The sequence below is a fragment of the Argentina silus genome, assembly GCF_951799395.1.
Source record: "Argentina silus genome assembly, chromosome: 19".
Lineage (NCBI taxonomy): Eukaryota > Metazoa > Chordata > Actinopteri > Argentiniformes > Argentinidae > Argentina > Argentina silus.
This window is the reverse complement of record NC_139673.1, coordinates 8,497,124-8,506,704: the sequence shown is the minus strand read 5'-3', so window position 1 is coordinate 8,506,704 and position 9,581 is coordinate 8,497,124. Positions and strand designations below refer to the sequence as shown.

The window sequence follows — 9,581 nt, the reverse complement described above, 5'->3', positions numbered from 1 at the left end:
GAGAGGTCTACTTTTTTTAAAACATTTTTAAAGGAAATTGAGATCATCTAAATATGCAATCAATGAACAAAAAAAAAAGAAAAAAGTCAGAACTGTCTGGGGTGGTGTACTACTTTGAATAGCAGTGCCAGACAACTACATTATATGATGCAATTAGACTGGAAAGTCCCTTTAAAGCCCGTCCAATATACTCAGTTGATGGACCTATTTCCCCTCTTAACCACCCTGTCTCAGGGCGTGACTCTGTTGTTGATTTTATTGCTGATGAATATTGGGCTGTGCTGAGTGCTGTTAATTGTGACTGTAAATCAGTGGGCTGGGCAGAGGCACAGAGGGGCTGTGGAGAAGGTCCAGTGGAGAGGAGTGTGTGTTTACCCTGACAGAGCAACTCAACCTCACCATCCATATTATGAACCCAGCTGGGTGGTAATCAGAGCTACATCTGCTGCTCGAACACCATCACGTCTGGAATGGCCAGATAATCATCTGGATATGGAGAAGGATGTTGATAGATTTTTATTGATATTAATGTTTGGCTTTATCTCAACCGTATGGTGTCAATGTTACCACTCTGACGAGTTGCGACAAAGGACTCAAAATAGATGGCTCTGTGCAACCATGTGACTGATTGAACAGAGCTTGTTATGAGTGTAGTCTATCTAGGGGCTTCTTCATCCAGTAAAGTGTGGCGCACAGCTTCTGGCGTTGGCGAGGGCACACTGAACAACACAATCAAGGCCTCTTGTTTTTTTTTCAAAAACAATCTTTAAAAAGAAACTTTTCTTTATTCAGTACCGAGCCCCCCCGCCCCAGACACACACACACACACCCCCCAACCCACTGCGCACCTCTGTCCCTGGTTCTCTACAAACGTAGGCTACACTTCCTCACAAGTCGTCGCGGTCACCATGGAAACAGCCGTTATTCGGCGCACTCTCACAATACCCGTTAAATTAAAGGACGTGTCTAAAGGAATTCAAGTGCAGTCTATATAATCCCATTATAAACCTTGTCGCTGTACAGACTCATCGTCACAGCTGACCCGTGCGAGGCCACAGTGAGGCTGAGGTTCACGTCCACACCAGGGAAATCATACGCACATACGATATACACAGCTTCGATCTCTCTGAGGTCTTCTTCAATCCATATCTCTCCCACATCTCTCGCAGTTCTATTCCTCTGTCCAATTTATATTGAACAGCATACGGCAGAAATGTTTTATGGAATACATGATAATTAAAAAAAAATGAAGAGAAGAAGTCACTCCAGCTCTCTGGTGTTAATGGTGGCCGGGAGCGTCGGTGTGAATCAGATGAGGGAGATACGGCTCGTCAGAGTCTATGGGCACTGGTAGGAGGCGAAGAGCAGATACAGTACGTTATCACTAATGAAGGCTGGTGGAGGTAGAAATCGGGTGATGGGCTCATTCTACGCATTACAATGAGCCTCCATCCTTCGATTTCGACCCCACCATCATCCACTGATTGTCACATATGTATTTTCTGTGGAATATATTTTGAGAGTAATTTACATACAGTACAATACAGTGAGAGGTCCATGGCACTGCTTTGCTACATTGCAGACCTAATTGGACACATTTGTGTCAAAAGCTTACAGTAGGTTCATGTCCACCATGTTGAATAGGCCTGGTCAAATACTCACACATGCTCATCTGCATTCAGGTACAGTAGGCACATGTCTGTGACCTCTCTTTAATGTGAAATAAAAGGTCAACAGGAAAAGGTCATCATCAAACTATATGTAATACTGTACAATAACAGTCAGCCCGAAGCCAATGACAAAGGAAGAATGATCAAATCAAAAGGCAATGAATACTAAATCTTTATTGAGTATTTCCACTTAAAAGGCATGGAAGAAGAAGAATTCCCTTTTTCAATCAATTGTCACAAGCATAAAACATCACAGACACTGTCATGCAGTTAAATGACTGGGTTTATTGGCCTAAATGCGCGATTAAGAGAGCATACACTACGTGAACAGAGGTTTGTGCAAATGCAGGCTTGCATATCAGCATATCATACTTCAAAGGAATGTACAACACATCTTGACAACAGAAGTAAGCATGCAATAAATTCCCTTTTTTTTAATAGAAAGAAAAGATCATCTTGTGTATGACCTCCAACACTCCCAGAAGTGTTAGGCTCAGGGACACACACGTAGCAGGGCGCAGACAACCCTGCAGACTGGAGCACTCGCTGAGAGTACCGCTCAGAGCCCCTTCGACAGGGCAGAATGCAAAGAAAAATAGCTCCGATGACATTATTTACCATCCATGCACATCTGAAAGAGAACCATCTTTCTCCATCAACCACATAGCTAGATGGAGGATGCGAGACTTGCTTCAGCTGACTGTGCTTTTACTCTGAAAAGGTTCATTCTTGGGCTTATAAGCAATGGATGATTTGAGAGGATGGAGAAAGACTCAAAAGCCCAAGCAGTCCAATACAGTACCTGGCACATCATGTGTGCTTTGGCCTGCAGGCAATGGGCATGTGCAGTATTAGGGCAATAAGTAAGCCATGCCCATGGTGGGAGGAGAGAGAACAAGTGCTGGTACTCTTGCCTTTTAGCAATTCCTATGAGAACGATTTCATACACCCTCAGGAGTAGAAATACTGATTAATACCACCGGATATCCCTTGCCGTTGCTATGAATATGTATGCGCGCGCGCGCGTGTGTGTGTGTGTGTGTGTGTGTGTGTGTGTGTGTGTGTGTGTGTGTGTGAGAGAGAGAGAGAGAGAGTTCTGCTGAAAAAGCAAGCACAATGCTTTAGCTTGTTCCTAAAAATAGAGACCCTGGTGCTAGAACAGATAACAGGTTTGAGAATAGTAGCCTACCATCTCACCTTTGAGTCTTACTTTTCTGATAGGTAAGACAGATAAGGTTTCCTGTTTCCTGCCATTGCCCACCAGTAATCATAAGAATGAGATATTCATTCATCCCTATGGAATCATGAAATAGTGTCATAATAAAACAAACACATAAGTAGATATACAAACAAACAAAATCAAACAAATTATTCATAATATAAAGCAGAGTTTCAATAAATAAATTACCATTGATGTAAAAAACAAAAAAAACTACGAAATTCACTCCAGTGGAATATTGGCAAATGTTCTGCTTCCATTTCCCTGTCCGACTCATGTCACACTGGGTGGACCCAGAGAGCAGAGATCAAAGTCCATCTGGAATCATTTACATTCAAGTGATCAAGTATGGCTCCAGTCAGACATGGGCCTATGAATGAATGAATCAATGGGGGCCCCAGCTTGTGGTCCACAGTGACAGATACAACAGCACATCTCACACTCACTGTTCTGTTCTTCAAAGAAGCTCGGAGCTCAGAGCACAGCACACAGGGAGCACTGGGGGAGTTTAGGCAGATCTATGAAAGTGTAAATAGACCGTGCAGTATATCTAGGAAGGATAGAGAGAAGGAAGTAGAGAGGGACGAACCAAAGTTGATAGTTGCAGAGTAACATTAACAATTCCTCTTTTACCTTCTGACTTCCATTTTCATCATCATCCTACTGACGTTACGAGCAACATTTTGAAATCTTTACTGAGTGCAAAACTGAGCGCCTTTTTTGTTGTACAGTGTATGTAAACATGGGTAGACAAGAATAGTAATTCAGTGATTCGAGATTACTTCAGTTTGCATCATCTTAAATAAATACCTGGATTGCATCAGTGCAATTTTGTGCTCAATGCAATTGTATTCAAGAGTGCTTTATCTACAGTATCTACACAATCGTCATTTCCAACACAGAAAAAAAAAGGAGTTTCTTACATATTATTCAAATAAGGGATGTCTTGGGAGAGCTGCTGTCTCTCGAAATTCACTGATGGAAAATCACTGCTCAGGGCTTCAAATAGGTGAGAGTTTGATTTAGGAAAGTAACATATTCCTACACTATGTTTTGTATGGAGGTATACTGAATGAACTGGAATAGTTTCAAAACATGGAAAATCTGATCAATTGATTTGTAGATGATTTGTTATATATACTCTATACAATTCGGTTACACTTTATCTGAATGTTCCATTATAATGCCTTTATAAGGTTGCCATAAAAATGATTTGACAGTTAATAACAACTTTTATTTTGCCATTCTCTGCTATAAATCTGTAATAAAGCATTAGTATAGTTTCAATGCGTCATGTTAGGTCAAGCTCAAAGTTATGTTCATAAGAATCTTATGAAGGCATTATGACATAGACTTCAAATAAAACTGAACGTACATTTCTTTCCTCAACATTCAAAGAAATACATGGTTTGATATAATGTTTTGATCTCCCCCGAGTGAGCCCTTCAGTTGGCAGGCTCTTCAGACAATGGCAGCATTGAGCCTTAGGAGACCACGAGAGAGAGAGACACACAGGGGAGCAAAACGGACGTGGAAGAGGAAGAGAAGCACAGCAGACAGGCAGATTGAAGCCTTGGACAGTCTTGAAAGGCAAAGAGAAACAGCTGATGGCAGAGGAGCCGGTGGCAGGCCAGTTGGGAACAGTGAGCTCATGATCCTTGTTGATCAACTCTGAGGGATTGGGCCTGCATGACTGCAGACGGCAGAAAACAGGCAAAAAGCTCCAGCACTTATGCTGAAGGGGGGGAGGGGGGGGGGGGTGCAAAGCCAGGCAGAGGGACATGATCGAACAGAGGAACAAAAAAACATCCAAAGTTCCAAAGTTTTCCATTTCCAGTCTGTGTGTAAAAGCCTTATGAATGATGAAATAAAACTGATAACAACACGAGAACAGTATCAAAGTAATCATGGTTCTGGTCCAGAGCAGAGCAGCCCTTCACCCTCTCTCTCTGCTGGACTGGGTTGGTTGTGGTCAGGCCTTGGTCTTGGTCCCCACTGCTGGCAGTTTGGTTATTCTGTTGGGGTGTTGACGATAGAGGTGGGAGAGTCCATGATGGGACACATGGGGGAGATGGCCTTGTGGCTGTAGTACTCCACAACTTGTTTGGGCACCTCCGCCAGGACACACTTGGCCAGGGCAGCAGGCGAGGCCTGCAGCATAAAGAGAGGGCACAGCTGTAGTCTGGATAACAACACCCACCATGCCTGGCACCAGGGTCTCACATAGGGTTAAAGCAATCATTCTCAGAGTGGCACAACGGAACCACACAACTCCTGGCAAATTGTTTTTTAATCTAACAAAGGAAGGGTGGAGAGTGTAATTTGTGTTTTCCGTTGTTTGGGCAGCAGCCAAATGAAAAGAGGGTGTTTGGGAGCACAAAGGCAAATCACATCAAGCAGTTTGAAGGCATTTTTACATTTTTCATCATCACTTCTTTTTCCGAAAATGAATGGATTTCGTTGGCCGATGACAAGGGTGGAAAAAAACCCAGCCTTCTTGGGAGAAATCTATGGAGTTTCTCCAGCCCAGACAGCCCATCAGTAGCACGGGCAAGGCCAGCAGAGGCTGCCTGCCTGGCTGCCTGTTTCGTCAAGGTGCCATTTGAAGGCAATGCTATTATTGAAGGGCCTTTGGTGGTCACACTGTGAGATTTAATGGCCTCCAGCATCGCTGTATTACCGAAAAAGAACTGCGGCTTCTGAACCCTTAGCGACCATCCCTTCTGTTCTTTTAGCTTGGATGGAACATGAGAGCGGAGGAGGGAGAGTGGGGGGGAGGGAGGGAGGGAGGGAGGGAGGGAGGGCGAGAGAGAGGGAGAGAGGGAGGGAGAGATGGAGGAAGAAAAGACGGGGAAACACTGACCGTTTTGAAGTCTCTGAAGGGCACGAACTGGACGATGTCCCTGAGGACGGGCTCTCCTTTGGGCGAGCGCAGGACGCCATCGTCTCCGTCCAGGATCTGCATGTCTGTGAAGTCGGCGTTGCCCACACCGACGATGATGATGGACAGGGGCTCGTAGGAGGCACGCACGATGGCCTCGCGGGTGTCCGCCATGTCTGTCACCACGCCGTCCGTGAGGATCAACAGGATGTGATATCGCTAGGAAAAAGGAAGAGGTTGTCTGGACATGTTAACCTTTATTCACCACACACCTCAGTGCCCATGGTTAGTCTGTCTTTGTGTGTGTGTGTGTGCATGCGTGCATGTGTGCGTGCGTGTGTGTGCGTGGTGCGTGGTGCGTGCGTGTGGGTGTGTGTGGTCATAAAGTGCTGGCCTCTGCAGTCTGACTGCTACCACTGAGAAACAGCATCCTGTGCTCATCAGGATTCCCGACACCTTCCATTACCACCTCTCTCCTCTCAGGTGCTCAGCGTGAAGGAGAAACTTCTTTAAGCACAGGTGGTTTGACACAGAAATCCAATATTCTCACTCACTCAAATAAAAGTTGGATCAAATAAAATCAGTGGATTTGAATATGAGGTCTCGAGTTTATTGACTATGTACTATTCTCGTCTTTCAAATCCCATGAGTGTAGCAATAGGGTTTGAATGTGCTTCGTGTGCAGTTTTAACCCATGTTCTCACCACAGTGATCCTTTGGGTTTGCTAACGGATAAAGGGAAGGGCTGACAGTGAAGACTGAATAATACATGAAGATCAGTGCCAAGGATGAACTTGGGGAGAAAAAAAGTAGGAAGCGCAGAGAAGTGTTTAAAATGTAATGTTACCAGCCAGAGGGGCAAAGAAGTGTAGCCACATACTGACATGAAATCTTTAAGTTTGTTCTGTTTTTACTGCATGTCGTTGAATGTAGATTTCAGACATGCTCAGGCGGAACCTCAATAAATAATAAACGATTTAGACACAGAGGCTGGAGGAGCCAGAGGGTTCACTCGGCATCCATTTCCGTCCGCCGTCTACGAAATAATAAGGACGGTGCACGTTTTTTTAATTCTGTAAAACAATAGGAGGGCTGTGAACATGGTGTTTTACTCGTGTTTGAACATCAGCCTTCAGGGTTTTAGCTCAACATGTATAATGTCTAGGGTCTTACGATCGCTTCGCTGCACAGGATGAAACATGTTAGCCTATCTATATGTTAAAAAATATGTTTTTTAGGAAGAGTGACGCAAATGCGCAGTCTGATGAGATCCTCTGCCCTTGTGAATAATTGTCAATAAGCGTGAATAGAAACTTTAGGTTACAGTATGTAACCCCGGTTCTCTGAAGGAGATGAGGGAGACATCTCACGATGGGAAATGCACCCCTGTGTACCCTATTCAGTGAAACCCTATTCAATCACGCCTGGAACAGGCCAGGTGTGCTTTGCATGGCTGACCCCGCCCCTGTCCAACCTATAAAGGCTACTGCAATGCACTGCCATTTCATTCTGCAAACCACCTCTTCACGAGCCTGTAAAAGAGGGGCAATATGGTGAGATGTCTCTCTCATCTCCTTCAGAGAACCGGGGTTACATACCATAACCCAAAGTTCTCTTTCAGTCAACTTGGTTCAACATCTCACTATGTACATGGAAATGTACCGGGTCCACCCTGCTCAGCTCCAGTGCCCAGGACCGTATGCATCAAAGAAGGTGCAGTGACATCCAGGCGGTAGAATCTCAAGAAAGTGTGGGAAGCACAACTGGCTGCAGCACAGAGATGCCCTTGATCAGAGCCCAAGGCGTAGCATTTCCTCTTGTGGAATGCACCCGGAGGTACTCAAGCAAAGGTCTCCACGGGAGGGAGTTCCAGCCCACTGAATCCTGTCTATGACAACAGTGGTAATCTGGGAAGCCAGGCATATGCATATGCATGGTTGGGGGGCTTGTCTGCAGGGTAGAGACCATCCAGCCTGTTTTTATTATATTAAAAAAAAAAATGTAAAACAATAATTACCCTAACCCTAAATCTACATATGCTATTTTCAGTATTATTATTATTTTGTGGACAGAGGGGGCAGGAAGTTCACTGAGGCAAAAGTAAAGTAGCTAGGCTAGTGACTAATACAATCTGTTGTTGGCAAACCAAACTAGAGAGAACTTTGCTCAGTAAGAGTGAAGCCTAAATAAGCAGGATTCCTGTGAGGAAGAATAAGCAACCTAACACCCCGGGGAAAGCTGTGAACTTTCCAAAGGAACAGTTAAGCTAGGTAGCTAGGTTCTATCGGAACACTGCAGACAGGCTTGCGAATAAGCGAGTGAAGAGTGAAAAGAATGAAATGGCAGTGCATTGCAGTGGCCTTTATAGACTGGGCAGGGGTCAGCCATGCAAAGCACTCCCGGCCTGTTCCAGGTATGATTGAATAGGGTTTCAGCGAATAGGGTACACAGCCGTGCATATCCCATAGTGAGATGTCAAACCGAGTCGACTGAAAGAGAACATGACACAATTTAAGATATATCTTCACAGTTGCACTTCGTTGTCCAGCTACTTCCACAAATGTATATTCCGAAATATGAAACCTATCACTGACAAACCTTCCTGCTCATGCCTGCAGTGGCGACGTTGCTAGGACAACGGTGGCTACCGGTCGGGCTACCATTGGATTTTGAGCCACTCAACCACTTTCTAATTCTAAAAAATCTTTGATTTAGACAAACAAATCACCAACAATGAATGACTAACGTACTTCCTGAAAATTATTGATTGACTTTCTAATTTGCTCACGTATGCATTCATGCACCTACATGGTGTGTCTTTGCTCAGTGGTTTTAATCATGTGAAAGCTGATCAGAGGCTACGTTTGTGTCTGCTCACCCAGGGATGCCCAGCGGGTGAGACAACAGCAGAACTAGCTGTGTTTCTCTGTTGCTGAGGTAAAGGTACACTCACCGAGGCGTCTTTGATGGTCTCCTCCCCTGCTGACAGCTTGGCTATCCTGCTTATGATGGGAGACACATTGGTGGGGCCGTACAGCTGGATCTTAGGCAGGCAGCTCTGGTAGGCCTCAACCACCCCCTGGATCTCTGATCAGAGAGAACACACACACACACACACACACACACACACACACACACACACACATGCACACACACACACACACACACACACACACACACACACACACACACACACACGCACACGCACACGCACACGCAGTCACACACACAGGCGTAAAGCTCTGCTTTGGACACACATCTCAAAGCAGCATAGGGAGAGAGGGAGGGGAGGGAAGGAGGGGGAGAGGTGGGATATACAGGACTGTAGAGGAGAGCTGGTGCTGAGATCTGAGATAAAAGTATTACAGGAAATGTGAATTTGTAGAGGCTGTCTGACCATTAAAGATGGGTTTTGAAAGGGGAAAGTACTCTCAGGTTCCATATTCGCCCCCAGTGGGCTTATTTTTCATTGTAACATGTCTCTGTTGGAGATTGATGGTGGGGAGAGGCGGACTGTTCCCAGATGTTCATAAGCATACTGAAAAAGAGGCTTCATCTCTCTTACCTTCACATTCGTCGTCCTCTGGGTTGAAATTTATGGCAAAGTCGTGAGACACCTGTAGTTCGGGGAAATAAGAAGTGTTCAGACACTGGAACTTACTGGAAGGTTTGTACGGTCGACTGTCCCTCTCTCCCTCTCTCTCTCTCTCTCTCTCTCATCACAAATGTTACTGGGTGTTCAAGGGCATTCCATTCAAACTCTGGCTGCCAGTTAATCTTTCACTGTCCCTTGAATTACCCGAGGCGTTAA

General features: G+C 45.0%; 1 protein-coding gene across 1 annotated transcript in view; it reads right to left on the bottom strand.

Annotated features, from left to right (window-relative positions):
* Positions 1 to 4,899: 4,899 nt before the first annotated feature.
* The window catches only part of cpne7 (copine VII), a gene marked incomplete at both ends in the record, with an annotated part of 32,591 nt that continues 27,909 nt past the window's right edge, over positions 4,900 to 9,581 (bottom strand). The window contains 4 exons of the mRNA XM_083691569.1: positions 4,900 to 5,040; positions 5,753 to 5,989; positions 8,724 to 8,857; positions 9,336 to 9,387. Of these exons, the coding sequence (XP_083547695.1) occupies positions 4,900 to 5,040; positions 5,753 to 5,989; positions 8,724 to 8,857; positions 9,336 to 9,387 (564 nt within the window). The remainder of the gene's footprint in view (positions 5,041 to 5,752; positions 5,990 to 8,723; positions 8,858 to 9,335; positions 9,388 to 9,581) is intronic.